This window comes from Macrobrachium rosenbergii, chromosome 48 (genome assembly GCF_040412425.1).
Source record: "Macrobrachium rosenbergii isolate ZJJX-2024 chromosome 48, ASM4041242v1, whole genome shotgun sequence".
Taxonomy (NCBI): domain Eukaryota; kingdom Metazoa; phylum Arthropoda; class Malacostraca; order Decapoda; family Palaemonidae; genus Macrobrachium; species Macrobrachium rosenbergii.
The window spans coordinates 48745431-48773293 of record NC_089788.1 but is presented as its reverse complement, the minus strand read 5'-3'; the positions used below and the strand labels follow the sequence as shown (position 1 = coordinate 48773293).

Here is a 27863-nt window from a genome sequence, read left to right as displayed (position 1 = left end):
ATATATATATATATATATATATATATATATATATATATATATATATATATATATTTATATATTTATATATATATTACATATATACATGTACATACATACATACATATATATATATATATATATATATATATATATATATATATATATATATATATATATATATATATATATATATATATATATATATATATATATATATATATATATATATATATATATATATATATATATATATATATATATATATATATATATATATATATATATATATATATATATTATATACAGCCATACCCCGAACTTACCTGAGGTTAGGTTCCAAAACCCCTCGCGCAAGGCAAATTTTCGCGTAAGTTTGGCACGGTCTGTAAAAATGCTAGTAAATGCTTGTTTCTAAAATTTAAACACTAAATAAAACCCAAATCATGCTCCTAAATTGTTAAGCGAACTTTTAAATGAAATTAAAGAAATTGTAATTTTGTGTAAAAGTTAGCTTATTTCATTACCCTTTAAAAAAAGAAATAAATGGTTGACATAAAAATAGAGTTGGAAGAGAATTTCTGTCTCTCTCCCCTTCCGACCTATTTATTTTTAGAAGTCTTCTCAACCTCATTTTAATAACTTCTTTATTCTACGTCTCTTTCTCTTTGTTCTGAAATGCTTTTTCATGAACAAAGTGTTTTTTATTTGGAATAATACAACTCTTAGTTATTACGTCTATTTTTTAAAACATATTTGCCACACTAGCACATTTACACTTTGTAGACAGTACAGGTAAAATTAGATCAATTTAAATTATGTACTGTACAGGTAATGACATACAGAGAAAAAATAAGTTGTAAAAATGTGTGAGCGCTAACTATGAACGAGAGAGAGAGAGAGAGAGAGATAAGGGTTGTCCTTACTTAAGAGAGTGAAATTATTTATCAATTATTATGGAGAGACAGAGAATAACATGAGAGAGAGAGAGAGAGATATTGTCCTTACTTGAAATATCAAATGATGGAAATTCAGTATTAAACTAACTTTTAAATGGAATTAAAGTTACTGTAATTTCTCTAAAAGTTAACTTAATACATTACCCTTGAAAAAGGAAATAAATGGTTGACGTAAAAATATAGCAGAGTGTGAAGATTATTACACTATTTCTCTCTCTCCCATTCCACCAATCTATTTTTAGAAGTCTTCTCAACCTTGTTTTTAAAAACTTCTTTATTCAGTCTCTTTCTCTTTGTTCTGAAATGCTCTGTGTCTCTATGTTTTAGAATGGTGCATTTACAGTTTGTAGGCGGTACAGGTAAAATTAGATCAGTTTAAAATGATCTACTGTACAGTTAAAGACATACAGAGAAATGGTAATACATAGGTTGGGCTAACTATGAACGAGAGAGAGAGAGAGAGAGAGAGAGAGAGAGAGTGAGTTAGCAGTTGTCCTTACTTAAGAGAGTGAAATTTTTTATGAATTATTATGGACACAGAGAGAGAGAGAGAGAGAAATTATTACTTTTATTATGTAATGTTATTTAATTTACATGTAAAAGCTTGAAAACTTATAAATTACATAAAAAATTAAACTTAGTTACTTTTGCAGGGTTTCTCAGTACAGTATTCGCAAATGTTTGCGTGTCTGTGAAAAACTCATGTATGACAATTAGTTAGGTTCCAATGAAAAGTTCATGCGTCTGTGAATTCGCACAAGTTCGGGGGTAATTACTGCATATATACAGTAGAACCCCGGTCCTCGACTGTACTAGAACTCGAAATAATCGGATTTCAACACGAAATGTTGAGTAAATTTTGCGTCGGAGTTCAAACAACAAACCGGAATCCAACCCGATGAATCATATGATATTTGTAGAAAAAAAGAGTTTCGGGCAGCTACCGCTAGTTGGCGTTGTTGGTGGCGTTCTTCCCATGCTTATTTAAAAGCATTTAAAGCCCACACATGCTGCTGCTGCTGCTATTGAAAAACAAGCCATATTATCACATGAAATTAATAATACAGTATTTATAAACCGAATTACTGTATGTCTGTTATCATAAAATTAAGAAAAATTTCCGAAATGTTTATGTAATTAGTACCGCGATACACCACCGTAATTTCGGAAATTTTCTTAATTTTATGATAACAGACATACAGTAATTCGGTTTATAAATACTGTATTATTAATTTCATGTGATAATATGGCTTGTTTTTCAATGTTATCATTATTAACAACAGTTTTCATGTGTACCTGTTACAGTACATTCTGGTAGTGCCTATAGGCTACTTAGCCTAGCCTATGGCTCTCGGTATATCATCGGTAATATGGCCGCATTGGTCATAGGCCAACTTAAGTTTTTTGATACAGTATGCATTTAAAAATGTAAAAGTGCTTCAGGAATGATACATTTTCAGGTAAGTTATTCAACTCTGAACCTATTTAATTGTAATTTGTGTAAAGTTTTGTATAAAAAGGCAAGGTTGGGGTAATGACTGGTGGTCAGGAATGGATTAATCCATTTTCAGTTATTTCTTATGGGAGAAATTAACTCAGAATTCAACAAAATGAATCTATCGTTTTCGACACTGATTTTCTGAACGATTAGCGACTTAGCGAGAACCAACGGGTTCTACTGTATATATATATATATATATATATATATATATATATATATATATATATATATATATATATATATATATATATATATATATATATATATATATATTATATATATATATATATATATATATATATATATATATATATATATATATATATATATATATATATATATATATATATATATATATATATATATATATATATATATATATATATATATATATATATATATATATATATATATATATATATATATATATATATATATATATATATATATATATATATATATTATATATATATATATATATATATATATATATATATATATATATATATATATATATATATATGTATATGTATATGTATATGTATATGTATATGTATATATATATATTGCAATCCAAAAGATAAACACAATTGTGTGCTTAGAGTACATACTTTCTCACGCAAGTAGGCCAACAAACAGTAACGGCAGTTTGGTGTGGTGACCCGGGAAATCTGAAATTTTACTATATCCGAAATTAGCCCCAAATGAGTGATGGAACCAGATTAATGAATACTGGATTAATGATAGTCAACCTGTACTGGGATTGCCTAACTTTTACTTTTAATACACCACTTAATGACTTATGGAGTGATATGCTGACAGTCTTCTAAATTAGCAGATATTTGTATGAATTGTGAAGATTTTACCCTCAATTTTCAACATTCCATTAACCCTTAAATGCCGAGCCTCTATTTACAAGAGTGTCTGCCGTATGCCGGCTGCGTTCAGGAGTTAGCGCCGAAGCGGAAAAAAAGTTTTTTTCAAAAAATCACAGCACGCTTAGTTTTTAAGATTAAGAGTTCATTTTTTGCTCCTTTTTTTCTCATTGCCTGAAGTTTAGTATGCAACCGTCAGAAATGAAAAAAAAATGTCATTATCATATATAAATATTGAAATATATGACAGCGCAAAAAAAAATTTCATATATAATTGTATAAAAATCGTGCTATGAGCAAAACGGTTAAAGCTAATGAGTTTTTTTTTCGTTGTATTGTACACTAAATTGCAATGATTTTGGTATATAACAAATTGTAAAACAATCAAAGCAATACAGAGAAAATATTATCACAAAATGATGCTTGAATTCATAACGCGCGGACGTAAAAAACTTTTTTTTTTTCAAAAATTCACCATGAATCGAAATATTGTGCTAGAGACTTCCCGTTTGTTGCAAAATGAAGGTAATTGATTGAATATTGCTAGACTGTAAGTGTTTTAGCTTACAATTGCAGTTTTCTACCATTTCGGTCGAGTTAAACTTGACCGAAGGTCGAATTTTTTCTATTTATCGTGATTTATATGAAAATATTTCAAAACTGATAAAAGCTACAACCATGAGTTATTTTTTGTTGTATTCTACATGAAATTGTACACATTTTCATATATAAAACTTTATGTAATAGCTATTAGAAAAGCGGTGCAAACATTTCGACAAAGTGACGAAAGAATTTCTGAGATTTTCGGCCAAGTTACCGCGCACGGACGTAAGGAAAAAGTTTTTTTAAAAAATTCACCATAAATCGAAATATCGTGCTAGAGACTTCCAATTTGTTGCAAAATGAAGGCAAATGATTGAATATTACTAGAATGTAAGAGTTTTAGCTTACATTTGCGTTTTTCTACCATTTCGGTCGAGTCAAAGTTGACTGAAGGTTGAAATTTTGGCACTTACCGTGATTTATATGAAAATATTTCAAAACTGACAAAAGCTACAACCATGAGTTTTTTTGTGTTGTGTTCCACATGAAATTGCGCACATTTTCATATATAAAACTTTATGTAACGACTAATATAAAACTGTGCAAAAATGACGACAAAATGACGAAAGAATTTCTGAAATTTTCGGCCGAGTTACCGCGCGCGGACGTAAGGAAAAAGTTTTTTTTTTAAATTCACCATAAATCGAAATATCGTGCTAGAGACTTCCAATTTGTTGCAAAATGAAGGTAAATGATTGAATATTACTAGAATGTAAGAGTTTTAGCTTACAATTGCGTTTTTCGACCATTTCAGTCGAGTCAAAGTTGCCCAAAGGTTGAAATTTTTTGTAGTCGACGTATGGTACATCCACTCGTCACCCAACAGACAATTTTAGTCGACTTACAATACGTCCAGTCAGCGTTTAAGGGTTAATAGACTTAGTGATAATTAATTTCTAGGATGGGTGCTTAGGAAACTGATACAGGCAGTCCCCGGTTTACGACAGGTCCGGCTTACGACGTTCCGAGGTTACAACACTTTTCAACTACATTTATCATAAATTATTTCCCGGTTTACGATGCATGTTCCGGGGTTATGACGTGTCGTATGCTGATCCGACGGAAGAAATATGGCTCTAAAACGGCAGAATAATAAAAATTTGGAGTCTTTTTTTATGAAAAACTCAACAAAAATGCAGTTTATATAATTTTCAATACACCCAAAGCATTAAAAGTAAGGTTTCTTAGGATTTTTGACGATTTTCGATGACTTGTAGGTTTACAACGATTTTCGGTTTACGATGCAGTGTAAAAACGGAACCCCCATCATTAACTGGGGACTGCCTGTATATAAATTTGAATGCAAGATGTCTTGTACCACCCATAAACATAATATCAGTAATAAGTTATCAGCTTAAGTTTTTGATATCCAAATTTTTTTTTATTCCTGTGCTTATATATTGTATAAGTATGTGTACATAAATATTTATAATTATATTGGTACCTGATTATCATGACCAATATTATAATTATATTATGAAGGTACATTTTGTATCCCAGAGCAGTCAGTATACTAGTGGATAGTATGATAGTGGCGGTTAATCAAACTCAAAATTATGTTTTTTCAGATTGTGGAAGGGAGTAAATTTTATTCAGTTCCACTCATTTACTTCATAACTGCTGCTTTGTTTCAGATTTAAAAATGATTCATTGGCATAGGAAGGTCTGTGCAGTCAGTTAATCTATTTGTCCCTTACTAATGAGCTAGAAATAATAGGAATTAGAATGAGAAGTAATTTTATAAGATGTGAAAAATTTCTTTACCTAATATTGTTTTTTAATTACATAGATTAATGCCAGGATGTATAGAAAGCATATGTTTTGTTGGAGGGAATAAAATTGGTTTTTAAATGGTAATTTGCTTTTCTTAAAACTAATTAGAATTTGATCTTGGGCTATGTTTTCCACTTCCATTCTCGTTTTTTAAATTCATATTTTTGTCCATTTTAGTGTTTTATCCATTATCAGGTTGTGCTTTTTTTATTTTGACATATTACGAACTGTTTTCGACAGATGCCGATGAAAGTGGTCATGATGCAACTGAGGAAGGTGTATGCTATGAGGAAGCCAGTCTCCACATAGTAACTCAGTGTCTTTTGCTTTTGATTGCTGTAAAACCAGCCCCTTTATTACCTAAAGGATCTGCAGAATTGTAAGTAATATATTTTGTATTTTGCTTTGGACCTCTTAGGTAATAATTTTCTTTACTTAAATTTCCATTTGTTTTCTGTGCACAACATGCATACATGCCCTTCTGGCTGAATGCTTTGTGTTTATATGCCTTTAACTATTGTTTGTAGGTTTTCCTTTGTGAAAATACATTTGTAATTATTAGTCATCTGATATATATTAGTGTTGATGGTTTTGGTCAGTTTTTGAAGCATTTTCATTCATATATCTGTATTTAGCCAAAATGGTGTTAGGCTATTTACAAAGTCACATTTATAATCAGTGACAAAGAAAGTGATTTAATTTGATGGTACTAAAAAAGTAGTGTGAAAGAAATTTATTGTACCTTTTTTTGTAAAGTCCATTATTAAATAGTAAGCAAACAGTTCAGAGAACATGGTTTTTTGGAATTTGAGTGACTGATATCATTACCATTTCTTAGTTTCTGTAGAATTAGAATGTACAGTTTTGTTTATATAAATTTTTTCATGGAGGAGCTTTTTTGTAAGTGTATGACAATAGTAACCATTTTTATCATGAATGGGAGATAAAGCTTTGCGGATGTCAAAGTGCTTTTTTGCAAGGTACTTTTTCCAAAAACTAAAATGTTTTGCAAGGTACATATTCAAGATTTGAAAACATTTTTGTAAAATGTGCAGACCGTTTAATAATTTTATTAAAATTTTGTAGGTCATTGGATGAAGTGACTGCCATGGTTATTGGTCGTTGTGTTGAAATACTGAGGTTTGTTGGAGCCGAAGACCATCAGTTATCCTCTGTGAAAACTGGTCTTAACCTACCTCCAGGTCCTGATGTCATATTGTCATCAATGGTTACTCAGCAAACCAGAGCTGAGGTAAGATATACTCTTTTAAAGTTAATTTGCTGAGGTAAGATTTACTCTTTTAAAGTTAATTTGTTTAATACTCTATATTTTGTATAATACTAATTAATACATATTATTACTCAGCTCGCAGTGGAATACAGGTCTTGGTAGGCCATTGAATTTCTTTGTCCTTATCACTGAATCTATATACAAAAGTATCATTGTCTATGGTATAATAAATGTAGTACAGTGATACTTCTGCACAGAAGAAAAGTCTTTACGTTGATTAATTATGTAGGTATTTGAGCTTTCACTTCTCTGCAAATACATTGGTATTGGTAGAATCAGAAGTGTCAACTTAGACAATAGAAATCAATTAAAGTACATAACCTGACAGTGCTCTGTAATGTTGTTGTTGTTGTTATTATTATTATTATTATTTATTACAAAATAAAAAAATTAACAAATTAATAAGTAGATAAAAATGTAAGTAAACTATTAAAATGCAAGGAGAATTGTATTTGGAGAGTAGTGCATTGCATCTTCGCTTGAAGTTTTAAGGTTCCCGTTGCAGTACAGTAATACTTCGATCTTACACGATTCGAGTTGCGCGAATTCACACACACACGAACTTTTCACTGGAACCCAACTAATGGGCATACGCGATTTTTTCACAGACACACGAAATTCTCGAGAAACCTTGCAGAAGTGGGTGTTTAATTTTTGAAGTAATTTACAAGTTTTCATGCTTTTATGTGTAAAATCTGTATGAAAAATGCATTTCATTCTTTTATGTGTAAAATCTGTATGAAAAATGCATTTCATGCTTTTATGTGTAAAATCTGTATGAAAAATGCATTTCATGTTTTAATGTGCAAAATCTCTATGAAAAATGCATTTCATGTTTTCATGTGTAAAATCTCCATGAAAAATGCATTTCATGCTTTCATATGTACAATCTGTATTGAAAATGTATTATTTTTATTTTTGTACATGCATAAATATGATGCAGAGGTAATTTCAGCACATTCACTTAGTGTACTTTTACAAGATGTGATACCCATTTGCAAAGTTACTGCACTTTTCAAAGATGATACCCCTGCAGAAAATGCTTGTTTAATGTTTGAAGTACATCTATAAGTTTTCATGCTTTTAACTGTAAAATCGATATGGAAAATTTATATTTATATTTCTGTACATAAATATCATACAAGTATTATGTCCATTTGCAAAGTCTTTGTCACAAGGACTTTACATGACCTTGAGATGAGGTTGTTCAGTCGCGCTCATTTGATAAAATGAATTCGTTAATGTAATATCAGAGATGTAACTAAGAGTTGTATAAGTGTCATTCTTTGAAAATTACTCTGTTCACCTCAGAGAAAAGTGCTGGTGCAATCTGTATGTGCATGTAATTACAGCACGTTCAGTTGGTGTACTTTTACAAGATGTAATATCTAGTTACTGCATTTTTCAAAGATGATACCCCTGTAGAAAGTGTGTTTAATTTTTAAGTTTTCGTGTTTTTAGGTGTAAAATCAGAATGGAAAACTTGTATTTATATTTATATATTTGCGCATAAATACGATACAAAAGCAGTACAGTTACTTTATTACAGTATCTCTCTCTCTCTCTCTCTCTCTCTCTCTCTCTCTCTCTCTCTCTCTCTCTCTCTCTCTCTCTCTCTCTCTCTCTCTCTCTCTCTCGTAGTTAGCGCTCAAACATACTTTTACAACTTATTATTTCTCTGTACGTCATTACCTGTACAGTATATAATTTTAAATTGATTGAATTTTACTTGTACTGTACTACCTTCTACGAACATTATGTACATGTTTTCGATATTTTATGGAATTGTACTTTTGTTGACTGACACGACGTTTTGGCTAGTGACGCAAAGAAAACGGCTTTTACTCTAAGTGACAAAGAAAACGGCATCCCATGAATTAGGGGTAACATTAGTATACTTACGCACCTACTGTAAATGCGATATTATGACACTGTGCAGTACTCAATTTTTATGTCAACCATTTACTGTATTCCTTTTTTAAGGGTAATAAGCTAAATTTCAAATAAAATTACACAAACTTTAGTTCATTTAAAAGTTAGCTTAATACTTTGGGAGCATGATTAGGGTCATATTTAGTACTTAAACTCTGGAAATAAACATTTATTAGCATTTTTAAAGACCATGCCAAACTTACGCGAAAATTCACCTTGCACGAGGGGCTCCGGAACCCAACCTCGCGTAATTTCGAGGTATGACTGTACATCCTAGGGAGACTGTTCCACAGACCATTGGTGTAAGGAATAAAGGATCTCTGGAACTGAGAATTTCTATAATGAGGCATATTCACTGCATGTTGTGTGGCTATTCAGGAAATCTGGTTGCTCTCGGCAGGAAAAGGAAATCAGGGATCAATTGGGAATGTGAAAGATCTGTGTTGAAATACCATGTGAAAAATTGACAGACGAGGCCATCCATCAATTGCCCATGTCATAACTGCTAATATTAGGAAACAGAAACCTACCACCATGAACCACTCTATCTAAAAGAGATAAATCTTTGGCAGAAATAGACATCCATACCAGAGAACAGTATTCTGGTAATGGAAGGACAAATGACCCAAAACAGGTTGCATTGATTTTATCACTGTTATAAATATATGAGGCCCTACTTACAATACCTAACTTTTGTGTGGCATTTGCTGACACTTTCAATAGATGTTTCACAAAAGTCATATGTGAGTCAAAAGTTACACCTAGAATAGTTAAAGCTTCAGACTCATTCAGCAAAGTCCCATGTACCCAAAGGGAAAGATGGGGTGGAAAAGTTGTACAAGATCTGCTAATCAACAGTGTTTGTTTTAACGGAGTTCAGCCTCATACCCCACCAACTACACCGTTCACTAATCCACTCCATGTTACGATTGAGACTAGCAGCTTCATTTCTCGTAAGTGGAGGGTTTACTACACCACATGTTGCATCATCGGTATACTGAACAATCTTGTTTTCCAAGCCAACAACCATATCAATTGTATATACTAAAAGTAACAGTGGACCAAGAACACTACCGTTTGGAACTCCAGACACAATATATCTTGGTTTGCTAAAGATCCCATCAACAGTAACTTGTTGCTGCCTACCTGTAAGGAAATCTTGAAATAAACCTGAAACATATCCACCCACTCCAAGAATCTGAAGTTTATAAATAAGTGCTTTATGATTTACTAAATCAAACGCAGCACTAAAATCCATCTGAATTACTCTACACTTAAAACCCTTATCAAGGTTCTCTTGCAAGTGGCATGTCAAATCTAAAAGAGCATTGCTGGTACCTAACTGCTTCATGTGTGCATATTGGCTATGAGCTAAGAATCTTTCAGATTCCACATCTTATACAGTGGCTTAAAAATAAGTTTATCAGCAACTTTGGAGAGCACAGGAAGAATAGAAATTGGCCTGTAGTCTGCATATATGCTGTTCTTTGGAAAAGGCACTGTGATACAAAGCTTGCGATTAGCTGCAGCTTTATGCAATATACTAATCTTGGGAGACAACACACTAGAAACCTTTTTAAAGAACAAAGGGAAAAGCCATCAGGATCTTCTCCACCTCAGCTATCAAGATTGTCAAGAATTTTCTTAACATCTGTAGAGCAAAATGCAAATTTTGTAAGAAAAGGTTCAGGAGGATAAGTATCAGGAGAGGGACATCATCAGGTGATTGCTTAGCTTCAAAAACTTGATGAAGCCATTCACCCTTTTCCTTAGGGCCAGTAACCAGTCCACCACCATCGTTAGTAGTGGAGGATGGAAGATGAGCCTGAACCAAAGGTAGATGATGCCAATTTGGTCCAACACAGATGAGGCTAAGTAACCCCTACAAGTTTCCTCTTTAAGGAATTACAACTGTAATTTCTCTCAGCTATATGATGAATTCTATTTGCAGCATGGTGAGACTCAACAAAAATGTAATTTTCATATGAATGATTTTGTCTCCATGTGCTGAATTTGGTCTGTGTCATGGTAGGCTCGTCTACATGTATCATCAAATCGTGGCTGATCATTTGTCTTGAATTTGATAACCTTTCTAGGGACATACCTTCCTAAAATGATATAGCATCTGAAATGTTAAGTGTCTGACTTGCTTTAATAGTGCTATCCAAATTAGCTCTTAAATTTCAGCCAGACCATTTTTCCAATGGTGGAATTAGGAAGACATTCATCTCAGTGGTGCAGTGATCGGAATTGCTTATATACTTGCAGACCTTGGATTTGACAATAGCTGGAACATCTGTGATTATGAGGTCTAATCTATTGCCAGAAATATGTATGGGTTCTCCAATTAGCGGGACAAAATTGGAGGATACACAGAACTTTAGAGCAGACCACCCATTTTGATCTGTGGAAACCTAGAAGGAAAAGGTTAGGTAAAGAAGGTGCTTTTTGATAATCCACCAAGCAACTTTTGCTTTCTTTTCAGCCTGTCTTACACATTTTTCGAGAAAACAGGAAAGTGAACAAAAAGAGGAAAAATGCCCTATTGTACCCTCAGGCAAGGGAAATCAAACCCAAGACCATGGAAGGCCATGGTACAATGGCTATGGCTCAGTCCAAGGTTGGAAAACATGGTTTGTATTCAGAGCAACCTTCTCATAGAAGGGTTGCCTACCAAGGCTAAAGGGTCCCTTCCGCCCACTGGTTTGTTTTCGAAGTATCTTTCTTCTTTAAGAGTTGCCTGCCAAGGCTAAAGAGTCTTTTCTATCCTGACTTGTGTAGGCAGGGATGTCACACCCTGAAGTGAATGTTTCTAAAGAAAAGCCACTTTAACCCACTACTGTGCCTATATCTCCAGTACAGCAGCTCCTCTCTACTTAAAATAATGGATAGAATGTCTATATTTGGAGTTCTACCTCAGTTATGATGAAAACTGTAGCATGGAATACTGTGTTGCAGACACACCTCTCCAATTCAGTTTATGGAATCCTGAATATTCATCACTACTCTTGGACTGCAAGATGGAGATTTTGTTGATGTACAACTCAAACTCAGTTGAAATAACAGTGACCCTTTGCCTCTGGAATAGCAAAGTGCCTCCTTCAGGGCTGAAAAATCAACTTTCTCTCTCTCCTCCTGATCTGCTATAGGGAATCTTGGAATGCTGTAATATGGAAATCTTGGAATGTTGCAGTATGGATACCAGCATCGCTCCTTCAATGAAAATGGCTACAAAACTTTAAGTTTTGAACAGATAGAGACTCTTAAATGTACTGCTGAAGAGTTGACCATTCATCATCGCCATTAAAGGAAAGCTTCCTCCAGTTTATGTAAATTATACCCTCAAAAGTCAATAGAGTTCAAAATAATGCTCCTGTAGTAATCTCTCATATTCGTCATCTGTTGAGCTGAAACTAGCAAAGCAAGTTGTGTTCTTCAGTGCACCTGAAGGAAATTAGCATTAATCATTGGTATAGTGTATGTAGATACCCCAACAGTATTTTTTCAGAATTTTTCTTGTAAAACAAAGAACATTGATATTTAAACTATTGTGAATTAGTCCTTCCTTGCTGTAATGTAGTACAGAAACTAAAAAAGTGTTTTCAATATTTTCTTGTTGGAAGTCATTTTGACTCTTTATAATAGGGTAAACATCTAATGTTTGACTTCTGCCTTGATGCCAGTGTCACTTTCTGCACACCAAATGGAGAATTATCTTTTCATGTAGCAGAAATCACTAGGGCCAAATTTCTCCTGTATAACATTTTAAAGCTGCTTAGTAGAGTCTACTCCATGAACTAATTGGAATTGTGTAGCAGCATCCAACCAACCAGTCTCGCTGTTAATGTTTGTTATCAATTGCATATGCTCATTGATGTAGCACCTTGTTTGCTATGTAATTCTCAGGTAATTTCTCCTCTTGAGTAATCTCAAGTGCAAACTTTAGTTACCAACTGCTTATGCTTAATGATGTAGCAACTTGTTTGCTAAGTAATTTTCAGGTAATTTCTCCTCTCAGGTAATCTCCTATGAGCAGTTTTCCTCTGCCTCGCACCGTACCCTCATTGCCTTCCATTGGACAATTCAATATATTTGGCTTAGTTTCAAGTAATTCACATCCCACACTGATGAGGGGTAAAGGAGGATAATTCTGCAGACCTGTAGTCATCAGCCAACTTCATTTGTTTCTAGCATTGATTCATTACATTTACTTCCCTCTTCGTGACCACTTCAAAGAAAAATAATGATATTAGTAAACCTGAATATGGTGCAGAAGAATTTGAATAAAAGTTTCATTTTGTATATATAACTTACCAAGTAATTACATAGCCTATGTTTCTAACTCACGCAGCAGCTAAAATTTGAAATTCACGGTAGCATTCAGTTGTTTGAGTGTAGGTGACTATGTCCCACCCACTATCAGGGAAGGAAGGGTACAACACCGCTGAATAGCGTCAGTCCGTTTCTACCAGTTAATGACTGTAGTTCAGTTGTCACAGCAGCTATTGTTTCGAGATTGGTTGCTGAATGGTTGCTCTTTGCCTCCATTTGGTGATGCATTCCAAACTTTTGGTAGCATTTAAACTATTTTCAAATAGCCCATGATACATTAGACTCAGTGAATTGTTTCCCAATTTTGACTTTTCACAACCATGTCCAACACTAGCTCTTCTAGTATCTGGTTAAAGGCTGCAAAACTGGACTTAAGAAAGCTTTATATGACTCCTACAAAAACTGTACTAATTGTAGAGAGCAAACTGGCTCTATTGAATTGACATTTATCGAGTGTAGGGACTAGGATCAAGGTAGGTGGAACACTTTAAAATCTCACTTAGATAAGTTAGAATGAGAGGAAGAGGAAAGCGGCTCTTAGAGTTGAGTCTAGGAATGTAGCTAATGTAGAATGTTCTCCTAAATTGGCAATTACTGATTTACCTGTTCTGTATCCCTCTCCTACTCCTATTTCCCCTTTTTACAAGTCCTCTACCTATCCAACCTACTCCTTCACCCAGCGCCCATGCTTCCGAGCCTAACACCATTGCTAGCCTAGAAGTCTGTGTTGATATTAAGCTTGGGCATATTGTTTCGACTATGGAACAGTTAGTGCGTCGGTTAAAATACTTATGGATCAAGCCAGTGATAAAAGTGCAAGTGTTAGCGGAGGAGGTGTCTTCTCGTCCCGTCGGCACTCTTAGACCAAGGTCACTGCCAGGCTCCCATGCACCAGGGAGAAGGCATACTGGTAGTCCAAGGGAGGTTGGTGGGGTTTGCCCATGGGTAGGCATCCCCTCAACCGAGCCTGTTGAATGATCCCAGGACTCGGTGGACAGCCGCTGGAAAGACGTCCATAAGGAAGTGCACAACCTTTCTTCTAGTTCTTCAGACTCCAGTTTGGACAAGAGGCGCCGAGGGCGCTTTTACAAGATCTCTCATCCTCTCAAGAGACGCATAACGGTTACCAGCCGCACTTCCCCTCCTCCTTGCAAGCATGCAAAGGATATTAACCGCAGTCCTCAGCCTTCCTGTAGTTTTTGGGCCAGCCCTGAACGACCTTTGCCCCTTCGACAGTATTCACCGCCCAAGCGCCCACCCTTCTCATGGAAGCACCAATCCTCATCTGATAAGCGCCCAACGGATTCAGAGTATTTAGCCACTCCCGAGTGCCCAGCACCCATCAACTGCCCAGCACCAACCGACTGCTCAGCACCCACCGAGCACCCTGTGCCAACTTCTGTTTGTCTGGTGCCAAACTCAAATCTTCCTGCATCGCTCCCCGACTGCCCAACCAAGCTGTTGATTCCTTCATCCACTATCAGCCCCGTATGGCATACTTTGCTGATTGGTCCTATTCAGTGCTGTTTGGACGAAATTATGAACCTCTTGCAGAAAAATGAAGCAGTAACACAGGATCTTCCTGACTTGGTGTCTTCACCCATTTCTTCAGAGGAAGAGGCATTAAACTAGCCTCCTCCTTCCACACCCTTCTCCAACCTCCTTAGGTATTTTTTGGTCGCCTTTCCGTCCTCCTCACCTGCAGCCCTGGCTTCCCTTCCTCCGCCTTCTATATGAGGAACCAGCCTGTTTAAATCTCTAGGCTTCCCAAGATGGTCATGTCTTCCTCACCTAGGAAAGCCTTGAGGGAAATCTGGCTCTCGGACAAGAGAGAGCAGGGCAAAGCAGCCTTCTGCACTCCACCTGCCCATCTCACTTCTAAGAGATACCAAGAGTACACTACAGGAGGAGCTCCCTCCTTGGGAGTCGCTGTCTGATTGACTCTAATAGGAGATCAGCCTTTGCTTCGGCTAAGGTTATGTTTTCGACAACTGAGCTTGACCACATCATCAGGAATATGGTTAAGGTTTTCGAGGTCCTAAGCTTTTTGGACTGTACTGTGGGAGCACTGGCAAAGAAAATCTAAGACTGCAAGGATATGTCAGAGGACTTGTCTGCAGACTGGTTGGGGGTGTTATCCTCCGCAGATAAAGCTATCAGGGACGGCTTGATGGAACTAGCTTCTTTATTCACGATGGGTGTCCTGAAGAAAGATGAACTTTGGTGCTCTTTTACCCCAAAGGTGTGACTACATCTCAGAAGTCGGCAATTTTCTTTTCTCCTTTGGACCGCATGCACCTCTTCCCTCAAACCACGGTCCAAGAAATAGCATCGAAGCTACACAAAAAGTTGACACAGGATTTGTTAGCCCAGTCAGCTAAACGCTCCAAGTGACCTCCTTCTTTCACTATGAAGTCGATCCCTCCTTTGCAGCAGCAGCCCTTTTGGGGCAACAAGACAAGATTCCACGCTAGACCGCACTCTAATCTGCGTGCAGCACACCCAGCCAAAAAGGCTCCCTCAAAACCTTCCTCTCGTCAATGAGAATTTGGTCCTCCGTGTGCCAGTGGGCGCAAGACTCCTGCACTTTTGGGAGAAATGGGAAGCCAGAGGAGTAGACCAGTGGGTCTCAATAGTATTCAAAGAGGGGTACTCTATCCCATTCAGGGAGGACCCTCACTTAGTGTCAACGCCCATCGCATTGACAGCCTACTTGGTAGGCTCCGGGAGGTTTTTGGCGCTTGCAGAAGAGATGTCAGCTCTTCTTGCAAAAAGAGCTGTAGAGCTGGTCGAAGGTGTCGACACTCCAGGGTTCTACAACTATCTTTTGGTGGTCCCCAGGTCATCCGGGGGATGGAGACCTGCCCTGGACGTCAGTGCCCTGAATGTCTTCATTCAGAAGACAAAATTCAAGATGGAAACAAATCAGTCAGTTCTCTCATCCATCCAACAGGGTGATTGGATGGAGATCATTGATAAGGAAGATGCCTACTTCCATATCCAAGTACACCAAGATGCAGGAAGTACCTCAGATTTGTGTGCCAGAACAGAGTCTTCCAATTCTCTAGAGCTTCCCAAGTATTCACTCGCATTCTCGCCCCTCTTGCAAAGTTGCCTCACCTCATGGGGTTCAGTACATCCCTCTATCTAGAAGACTGGCTCCTATGTTCTCCATCAAAGAAACAGTGCATGGAGGACCTTCAGAAGACCCTTCTGGCCCAAGATCTGTGATTACTCACCAACAAGAAGAAATCACAATTGTCTCCGTCTCAAGTGATTCTTTATTTGGAGATGAAGATAGACTCTCTGAATTTTCAGGTTTTTCCATCCCCCAAAAGAGTACAATTGTGTCTTCAAGCAGTTCGCGACTTCCTCACTCTCAAGTCCTCGGCCAACAGTTGGATGACCCTTTTGGGAGCCCTTGCATCCATCGAGAAGTTCGTAAGCCTGGGAAGGCATCATATGAGGGTACTGCAGTTCTTCCTGAAGGCCAGCTGGAACAGGAAGACCCACCTGGACTCATTCGTCTTTCCGATCACTCTGGAAATCAAAGAAGACTTGAGATGGTGGCTTGCATAAGAACGTCTCTTGGAAGGGAAGTCTCTCCATTCACTGAGCCCCAACCTTCATTGTACTGAGACGCTTCAGATCAGAGTTGGGGAGCTCTTCTGGGAGACATGGAAATTTGGGGGGTCTGGTGTCCAAACGAGAAGCTCCTACACATCACCGTGAGAGAATTGAAGGCAGTACACCTGGCCCTTCAGTCATTTGCAGAAGTGACCTTCGACAAGACAGTAGCGGTGATGTCAGACAACACTTCAGCCTTGGCCTACATAAAGAATCAAGAAGGCACCCACTCATTCTTCCTTTACGAGGCCACCAAAGACCTTCTTTTGTGGGCAAAGAAGAACCGCACTGTTCTGGTGACAAGATTCATTCAAGGGAAGCTAAACGTAATAGTGGATGGACTGAGTTGGTGCAGACAGGTCCTTCCCATAGAATGGGCACTAGACCCACTGGTGTACACTGACCTGTGGAAGTTGTGGGGACAGCTGTCAATAGGCTTGTTTGTGACGTCGAAGAACCATCGCCTCCTGCTGTTCTGCTCTCCGGCCCCGTACCCTCTGGCATGGACAACAGATGCCATGCTCCAGAATTGGTCCTTCCTAGACCGTTACACCTTCCTGCCATTCAACATGGTGAGGGAAGTCATCAGCAAGTTCATATCCCATCAGGACATGAAGATGACTTTGGTAGCCCTTTTTGGCCTTGAAGAGAATGGTTCCCAGATCTCCTCAAGCTGTTAGTCAACTACCCCAGGCTCCTGCAACAGAAGCCAAAGCTTCTCAAACAACCGCACTTCCACCGGTCACTTCCACTGGTTTCATCGCAACCTATCCACTCTTGCTCTGACAGGGTTCAGACTGTCAGGAGACTCATCAGAGTGAAGGGGTTTTCAAAACCAGCTAAAAAACAATTGCTAAGTGTAGACAGCAATCTACTTCCAGAGTCTACCAAGTGAAGTGGGCAGTATTCCGCAGCTGTTGCAGAAGAAATAACATCTCTTCCTCTGAAACTTCTGCAATGAACATTGCAGACTTCCTTCTCTTCTTGAGGACTAACAGAGGTTTGTTTTCCTCAACGATCAAGGGGTACCGAGCAATGTTAGGCTCTGTGTTTCAGCACAGGGGCCTCGATCTGGGATGCAATCAGGACATCAGTGACTTGATCAAGTCTTTTGACACGACCAAGGAGACCAAGACTGATGTAGTAGCATGGAATTTGGATGTCATCCTCAAATGGTTGTCAGGCCCTCCTTTTGAACCTCTTTGCACAATTTCCTTAATTCAGAGACTTAACAAGAAAAACTCTTTTTATGGTCGCCTTAGCTATGGCTAAGAGAGTCAGCAAGTTGCAAGCCATTGACATAAGAGTAGGCTTTTTATGAGGAGATGCAGTCTGCTCTGTGGCCTCGTTCTTTCAATACCAAGAATTTGATGGAAATTCTTGGACCAGAAGAGGAAGAGAGGATTCTTTGTCCTGTCAGGCACTAAGGTACTACCTTAATAGAACATTGAAGATCAGAGGTCCCTCGAGCAAGCTCTGGTACTCTGTGAAGGGCCCTTCTAGACCCCTTTCCAGGAACGCAGTATCATTCTTTTTGAGAGACATCATCCTGGAATCATGTTCAAGAATTCGCAAGGACCTTCTACCAGTCTTGAAAGCTAAAGCCCACGAGATTAGAGCCATCACCACCTCATTGGCTGTTAAACATAACATGTCCTTGTCTGTGATTCTCCACTCAGCCTTCTGGAAATGCAAATTTGTGTTTGCAACGCACTAATTATGTGAAACAGAGACTATTTTCGAAAACTGCAGTACCCTGGGTCCGTTGTCTGTGGCTGGCATGGTGTTAGGGGAGGAAGCATAGGAGTCTGCTCCTATCCTACTTTTTTCGCCTTGATTAGGCTCTTGAGTTCTCCGGGAGTCTGGGGATACTATGTGTATGGAGTACCCACCAGTCCTTTTTTATGGTTGGGTAGTGGTTTTAATGAATACAGTGTGTAGATGACAGAGTTTTCTGGTTGTATGTCTTTATGGTACTGTGCCCAGGGCAAGGGCACTCTTGTATGGTTATGTTAGCCATCAGACTACTCCATGTGCTGCATAATCTCCATTGATGCTTTGTGGCATTTGGGATACAGTACTCCTTTGCTGCAATGCTTCCCACTAATATAGGGGTGCTCCACAGCTTCACTGCTGTGCCACTATAGTAAGATGAGCGCCAACCAGAGGCAGTATCAGTCTGTAGCAGCTCTCTTAACAGGCAAGGTACAACAACTTTTTTAACCAATGCTAACTAGAATTTTTGTCTCGTATCTGTTCTTCTACTGAAAGTTTTTAAGAGTACGTATGTCCATGCATCCCACCTCCTGTCAATGTGGGATTCAGCTATGTAATTACCTGGTAAGGGACATATATAAAAATGACATTTTTATAATAAAATAAAGTTTTATATATGCTTACCAAATAATTACTGAATCAGAGCCCTCCCTCCCTCCCCTGTCACGGACATTGAGGGCACAAATGGACTGATGCTATTCAGCAGTATTGTACCCATCCTCCCCTGGTACTATACTGGGCGGGAGCTGGTCACCTACACTAAAACAATCAAATGCTACCGCAAATTTCAAATTTTTAGCTGCTGCGTGAGTTAGAAATATAGGCTATGTAATTACTTGGTAAATATATATAAATATTTATTTTATAAAAATGTAATTTTTCATATAAAATATGGGTTCTCTAGCCTAAACTGTACAATCAGGAGAATTAGCAGTTGGAGAATACACCCAATACAGTAAACCCCCTGTATTCGCGGTCTCACAATTTGCTGACTCACCTATTCGAGGATTTCTCTGTGGAACGTATTGTATATACACATTATTCGTGGAAAATTCACCCAATCGCGGTATTTTTCACTGAGAAATATTCACTAATTACTGTATTTTCATGATTTTCATGACTAAATGTACTTTTTGTGATAAAACTATTAAAATACTCGGGTATAAGCATTTTTAGAGGTTTTTTTGGCATCTGAACTATCAAAATAGGCAGTTCTAAGTGTTTTTAGTGGGGTTTTAAGTATTCACAGATTTTAGCTATTCGTGGAGGGGGGGGGGCAGGTGGTACACATCCCCGGGAATATGGGGGATTTACTGTATCTTGACAGAGCTCATGGGACCTTCCATTCACCTGTAAGCCAGACTAAATGAACTTAATAAGAGAAGGCCTGGTCTCATGCCCTGATAATTATATGCTAAGAAAATATACCATCTCATAAAGATACATATAGGAAACAAAATTTGTCTCGCTTAAAAAGAGCCTTAGCGAAAACACACAGAGTTGAAGTGTTGAATTTCTATCAGAAAATTTATGCTGTACATATCCATTAATTAATCAAGAGTTAACAAGAGGGGTATTATGGGAATAACTTTTCTATTATGAACTAAGTGGTTGTTTAATTAATCATTGAAATTTTAAATAATCTCACTCATCTTTATGATTTTTACTAAGATCCAAGACCACTAACGGTGTAAACTATGCTATAATTGTAGAAAAATGACACCAATTTGTCTTCATTACCTTCTTTTGGAACTGTATTCACTGGTCAAACATTAGCCATTCAGTCCACCATTGATTGTATTATGTGGATTCTTCCACAACTTGCTGTCATGTATAGTTGTTTATTAAAGGCTGAGAAACTACGTATTAGAAATTACTTCATGATGATCTGTCTCCCCGTATTAACCCTTAAACGCCAACTGGACGTATCATACGTCGACTAAAATTGTCTGTTGGGTGCCGAGTGGACGTACCGTACGTCGACTACAAAAAATTTCAACCTTTGGTCAACTTTGACTCGACCGAAATGGTCGAAAAACGTAATTGTAAGCTAAAACTCTTACATTCTAGTAATATTCAATCATTTACCTTCATTTTGCAACAAATTGGAAGTCTCTAGCACAATATTTCGATTTATGGTGATTTTTTGAAAAAAAACTTTTTCCTTACGCCCGCGTGGTAACTCGGCCGAAAATTTCAGAAATTCTTTCGTCATTTTGTCGTAAGTTTTGCACTGTTTTATATTAGCCGTTACATAAAGTTTTATATATGAAAATGTGCGCAATTTCATGTAAAATACAGCAACATACAACCCATGGTTGTAGCTTTTATCAGTTTGAAAATATTTTCATATAAACCACGATAACTGCCAAAATTTCAACCTTTGGTCAACTTTGACTCGACCGAAATGGTAAAAAAACACAATTTTAAGCTAAAACTCTTACATTCTAGTAATATTGAATCATTTACCTTCATTTTGCAACAAATTGGAAGTCTCTAGCACAATATTTCGATTTATGGTGAATTTTTGAAAAAAACTTTTTCCTTACGTCCGCGCCAGAAATTCTTTCGTGACGTTGTCGTAATGTTTGCACCGTTTTATATTAGTCGTTACATAAAGTTTTATATATGGAAATGTGCGCAATTTCATGTAGAATACAACTAAAAATAACTCATGGTTGTAGCTTTTATCAGTTTTGAAATATTTTCATATAAATCACGATAACTGCCAAAATTTCAACCTTCGGTCAACTTTAACTCAACCAAAATGGTAAAAAAACGCAATTATAAGCTAAAACTCTTACATTCTAGTAATATTCAATCATTTACCTTCATTTTGCAACAAACGGGAAGTCTCTAGCACAAATATTTCGATTTATGGTGAATTTCTAAAAAAAAAACTTTTTCCTTACGTCTGCGCACGGTAACTCGCCGAACATCTCGGAAATTCTTTCGTCACGTTGTCGTAATGTTTGCATCGTTTTACATTAGTCGTTACATAAACTTTTACATATGAAAATGTGCACAATTTCATGTAGAATACAACGAAAAATAGCTCATGGTTGTAGCTTTTATCAGTTTTGAAATATTTTCACATAAATCACGATAACTGCCAAAATTTCAACCTTCGGTCAACTTTAACTGGACGAAATGGTCGAAAAACGCAATTGTAAGCTAAAACTCTTACATTCTAGTAATATTCAATCATTTACCTTCATTTTGCAATAAATTGGAAGTCTCTAGCACAATATTTCGATTTATGGTGAATTTTTTAAAAAAACATTTTCCTTACGTCCAGCGGTAACTCGGCGAACATCTCAGAAATTCTTTTGTCACGTTGTCGTAATGTTTGCACCGTTTTTATATTAGTCGTTACATAAAGTTTTATATATGAAAATGTGTGCAATTTCATGTACAGTACAACAGAAAATAACTCATGGTTGTAGCTTTTATCAGTTTTGAAATATTTTCATATAAATCACGATAAATAGAAAAATTCTACTTTGGTCAACTTTAACTCGACCGAAATGGTCGAAAACTGCAATTGTAAGCTAAAACACTTACAGTCTAGTAATATTCAATCAATTAGCTTCATTTTTCAACAAACGGGAAGTCTCTAGCACAATATTTCGATTTAAAGTGAATTTTTGAAAAAATATTTTTACGTCCCACGCGTTATTTAATTCATGCATCATTTTGTGATGATATTTTCTCTGTGTTGCTTTGATCGTTTTACGATTTGTTATATACCAAAATCATTGCAATTTAGTGTACAATACAAAGAAAAAAAAATAACCCATTAGCTTTAACCGTTTTGCTCACAGCGCGATTTGTATAAAATTATATATGAAAATTTTTTTTTGCGCAGTCATATATTTCAATATTTATATATGATAATGATATTTTTTTCATTTCTGATGGTTGCATACTAAACTTCAGGCAATGACAAAAAAAAATGAGCCAAAAATGAACTCTTAATCTTAAAAACTAAGCGTGCTGTGATTTTTTTAAAAAACTTTTTTCCTTTTTTGGCGCTAACTCCCGAACGCCACCGGCATACGGGAGACGTTTTTGTAAATAGAGGCTCGGCGTTTAAGGGTTAATATATCATGCTTTTTAATTTTTATACCACATTTCCTCCCCCACCCAATTGAATTTAAAGAAGATAACTGAGTCCATGGCTCTTATTTTTAATTTGTTTTATTTGTTTCTAGTGTTGAAGACAGCTATTAATATGAGATAAAATTTTAACTCAGTGGTTTGATTAAACTATTTATTATTAACAATGGCAAAAGTTCTTTTGGAGACATTGTCTTTAAAAAAGTCTTATCAGTGAATTACGTGGTAATAAAATGGTCTGTTGTTCCCTTGTTATGTATGTGAGATCCTTTCTTTGGTCTTTCAAACAACCTAATTGATATTAGTAATCCATGAAGTTTTTTTGTTTGATATACAAATTATTTTTTACAGTGTTTTGTTCAGTGAGCAATTTAAGGCAACTGAGTCCTTTAAGCACCTTTTACTTGGTTAAAGGTTAAAATTATAATTTCCAAATAGTCTTCGTTTTCATTATGGGTCTTGGAATAAAATTTCTCCAAATGACAACCCCTCACTGAATGAGAATTCAACATGCTTTAGTGTGTCATTTTCTTTATAAATTTTATGTATTATATAGAAACATGAGATCTTCTGTGATTGTTAGTATATTTTAAGTGTATCACATATCTAGGTTACATTATGGTTTCTAAAATATCCTTTGATGTTCACAAGTGGGCTGCTGTTGCTGCCATGACTGCTAAAGTGTATATTCACTGTGCACAGTTTGCTGTTGTTTTGCATTCCAGCTAATTTAGATATATCTTCCTGGCTCTGATCAGTTGTATTATTATAACCAGCTTACTTAGCCAAAATTCATAGCTCTGATAAAACTAGCTTTTTTTTATCCAATTGTGAACTATTTTTTGTATTATAGATTTTAATTTAATTGTTTTCACTAAAAATTTTCTTTTATTTCAAAGTTCTGTTTTATATAAGTAACTTTCTCAGTAATTACTTAGCTTAGAGTTTCTACTCGACAGCAGCTTAAATTTTGAAATTCGCGGTAGCAACACACTTTTGTTTATGTAGGTGACTAGCCCGCCCACTTTCAGGGTTAGAGAGGAACAGCTCACCAAGAGCTCAGTTTGTTTCTGCCAGCTTAAGACCACACATGGTATTAAGAATTGCAGCTGAATTTGAATTCTGTTTGAGATCTTCCCTTTTGGTGAAGTATTTTTGACTCTGTAGTCTTCGGCACTGATTATTCAGATAGGTTTTCAGTGAAACCATTATTGTGACTTAGTTCTCTTAGGAGATTTACTGATTTTGACTTGTACTGCTAATTGACTATGTCAAATTCTAGTTCTACTAGTTTTTAGCATTGCAGCAAAGGCTGCAATACTCGATTGACAAAAGCTAGTTATGACACACATACCTTGTGCACTGCATATAGGGGACAGGTATGTTTGTTGATTTGATGTGTGAGGAGTGTAGAGAGTGGGATGAGAAAAACACGGAAGACTTTAGTTTCTCACCTTTCTGAGGTAGAAAGAGACTGTAAAAGGAAAGTGGTTTCTAGAGCCAAAGTAAAATCTTTAGCTAGCCAGGGTACAAATCTTAAGTCTAGCAATGTTGATGTTCCTGTTGCCTCTTCTCTTGCTAAATTAATCTCTCCCATTTCCAGCCCTCCTCCAATTCCACCTACTCCTTCTCCTGGCTCCCACACTTCCGATCCAAATCACTGTGCCAGCCTCAAGTTAAAGTTCAGCCAAATGGGGAATCGATGAGTTTCCTCATGAAAAAATTAGTGAGAAAAGTGCAAGTGAAGTGATAGTGGAGGAGGTGGCTACCCATCCCACCAACTCTCCTAGGCAAAGGTCACTGCCATACTCCCCCAACCCTGGGAGGAGGCATACCAGAGGCCCAAGGGAGGTTGGTGGGGTCTTCCTACGGGCAGTTGCGCCTTCAGTCACACCTGTTGCATCCCAGGTTGCAACAAAAGACAGCCACTGGAAAGTGTCCTAGTAAGGGACACCAGTGGCGTTTCGCGGACAAGTCGCGCCCGCTGAAAAGGCATTCTACGTTCGTGGATCAGTCCCCTCCGCTACCCAGCAAAAGGCATAGAGAACCTTCCTGTAGCCCCCAGCCTTCGTGCAGTGCTTGGGATAGTCCCAAGCATTTTTCTCAGTCTGAATGCCAATTGATGGCGCATGGACTATCGTCTGTGACTTATAAGCATGCTTCTTTCTTGTCTAAGCATGCCTCTTCTCGGGGGCACCCATGTATTTTCTGCAGGACGCTCTTTAGAGAGCAAGCGCTCATTTGTCGCTGAGCCCCCATAAGTGACTGAGCACCCAGGAGTAGTCAAGCGCCCAGTAGTGTCTGAGCTCTCCGTAGTTGCTGAGTGCCCAGTAGTAGCTGAGCGCCCAGGCATAGACAGGCACCAGGTAGTGTTCAAGCGCCCAGTGGCTTCTAAACAATGTTGGATGCCTGAAAGTCAGGCAGTCGTCGAGAGCCCTTTGGCGCCTTCCTTGGTTGACCTCCCAGTTGCATCCGATCGCCAGGAGCCAGTTCTTGTTGGGTTGGCATCTTCTTCCAAGCACTTGGCACCGACTATGTCTAGCTTGGCCCCTTCTAGCCCATCTCTTGTCGCTGGGCTACCTACTGCAAAGGAACTAGATCCTTCGTTGGCTCCTCTCCAGAGACAACTGGACAGCATTTGGAGCTTCTCCTGAAGGCTTCGTCTTCATCAGTAGTAGCTCCTGCAGATCCTTCTCTTTCCCCAATTTTTTCGGATGAAGAGGAGATAGACCAGGAAGAAGTTCCGTCAGCCTACGCTTTATAGCGAATAAATTTGCTATAGAGTTTTTCAGATTTTTTCGCCCCAGTGGCACCTGCTTCTCCGGCTTCTTCGTTTATGTTTAGTGATCAGCCAGTCGGGTCGAAGAGACTCCCTAAGATGGTTCTCTCGTCTTCATCTAAGAAGACTTTGTTTAAAGTGGACAGCTGGTTGTCAGAGAAGAGGCGACATGGCAAGGCTTCCTTCAGTATTCTGCCTTCTCGCTTATCTTCCAGAAGATATCGGCCATATGCAACTGGAGAAGCTCCTTCCATGGGAGTGGCTGCCTCCTCCCAGAGGGACTTCTCCAGTATAGTTTAGTTGACCCGTAGGTTTGCTTTCATATCTGCGAAAATAATGTTTTCGGCCTTAGAGATAGACCATTTACTTAGAAACTATTGAAGGTGTTTGAGGTTCTAAGTTTCCTAGACTGGTCCGTAGAAGCTTTAACAAAGAAGACTCATAATTTTCCCGATCTACCTGAAGAGGTTGCAGCAGATTGGCGTAGTGTGCTTTCTTGCTCTGACAAAGCCATCAGGGGCAGATCGCTAGAGATAGCCTCCTTGTATGCTATGGGGATCCTTAAGAAAAGAGAGCTATGGGTCTCTTTTACTTCGAAAGGCATCACATCGTCACACAAATCAGCTTTTCTCTTTTCGCCCGTTGATGGTCCACAAGCAGCGGTTAAGGAAGTTGCCTCACCTGCGCAAGAAATCTGCACAGGATCTTCTTGATCAATCTGCTAGATGCCCCAAAGAGTGGGCCACCATCACCCCCAAGTCCTCCTTTCCCCTCCAGCCACAGCTGTTTCAAGGCTCCCTACAAAGATCGCAGTCTAGACCTCTAGCAACAGTTCACTTTGCCTCGAGAGCGATCAAGAGATCATCCTGTAAGCCTACTGCTCGGAAGTGAGGACCCAGTCCTTCATGTGCCTGTAGGAGCCACACTCCACCTTTTTTGGGAAAGGTGGAGAGAGAAAGGGTCAAAGCAAGGGGTAGTCCAAGTTTTGAAGGAGGGGTACTCCATCCCCTTCAAGGAGAAGCCTCCCTTGACCAGAACTCCTGTTGAATTGAAGGCCTACTCCTTCGGATTGGAGAAGTTTTCTGTCCTCTCAGGGGAAGTCTCTTCCCTCCTCAAGAAGGGAGCGATAGAGGTAGTTGAAGATATCGACTCCAAGGGATTTTATACAACAGGCTGTTCGTAGTTCCCAAGGCCTATAGGAGGATGGAGACCAGTCCTCAGTGAGTGGCCTATACTTTTCATCATAAAGAAAACAAAGTTCCACATGGAAACGACCCAATCCATCGACACCTCCATTTGTCAAGGGGACTGGATAATCTCTCTCAACATGAGAGACACTTACTTCCATGTTCCCATACATCAAGACTCGAGGAAGTACCTCAGATTTGTGTTCAGGAATCAAATCTTTCAGTTTCAGGCTTTGTGTTTCGGATTGTCAACAGCCCTACAACTTTTTACTTGATGGCCAAGTGGCTCCACTTACTAGGAATCAACAGCTCACTCTACCTGACAACTGGCTAATACGTTCTCCCTTGAAAGAGAGGTGCATGAAGGACCTTCAAAAAACCCTACTGTTGAGACAAGACCTGGGGTTTTTACTAAACCTACAGAAATCCCAACTGTCTCCTTCTCAACAGATTATTTGGGGAGGAAGATAGATGCTTAGAGTTTTCGGGTTTTTCCATCCCCCATAAGAGTAGAGGACTGCCTGAAGAAAGTCAGTCTCTTCCATTCACTCAGAGCGTGTTCAGCCACTCAGTGGATGAGCCTGCTAGGCACTCTGGGTTCCATGGAGCAATTCGTGAAATTGGGAAAGTTGCGTATGAGACCCCTGCAATTTTTTTTTTAAATGTCAGTCGGGATCGGAAAATAGATCAAGACTTGTGTGTATTTCCGATAACGGAGGAGATCAAAGAAGACCTGCGGTGGTGGAACTACACAGACAGGTTGGAGGAGGGAAAGTCTCTCTTCGTTGTGAACCCGGACCTAGAGTTCTTTTCCGACGCATCGGATCTAGGTTGGGGAGGTCTCCTGGGGGTCAAAGAAATTTCAGGTTTGTGATCCCAAGAGGAGAGAAACCTGCATATCAACTTGAAGGAGTTCAAAGCAGTCCATTTAGGATTACAACACTTTGTGGAGGAGGTCTGCATCAAGAAGGTGGTGATCCATGTGGACAACACCAGAGCGCTGGCATATATCAAACTTCAAAGGGGAACCCACTTGTTCTCCCTCTACGAGACAGCCAAGGATCTGCTGCTGTGGGTAGAGCAAAATCAGACCCAGTTGATAACTCGTTTCATTCAAGGGAAATGCAGTG

General features: G+C 38.0%; 1 protein-coding gene across 1 annotated transcript in view; it reads left to right on the top strand.

Annotated features, from left to right (window-relative positions):
* Nucleotides 1-27863, top strand: part of LOC136831091 (probable E3 ubiquitin-protein ligase HERC1) — an 801341-nt gene that overhangs the window by 355919 nt on the left and 417559 nt on the right. Inside the window, exons 30-31 of the mRNA XM_067091041.1 lie at nt 5931-6069; nt 6777-6942. Of these exons, the coding sequence (XP_066947142.1) occupies nt 5931-6069; nt 6777-6942 (305 nt within the window). The remainder of the gene's footprint in view (nt 1-5930; nt 6070-6776; nt 6943-27863) is intronic.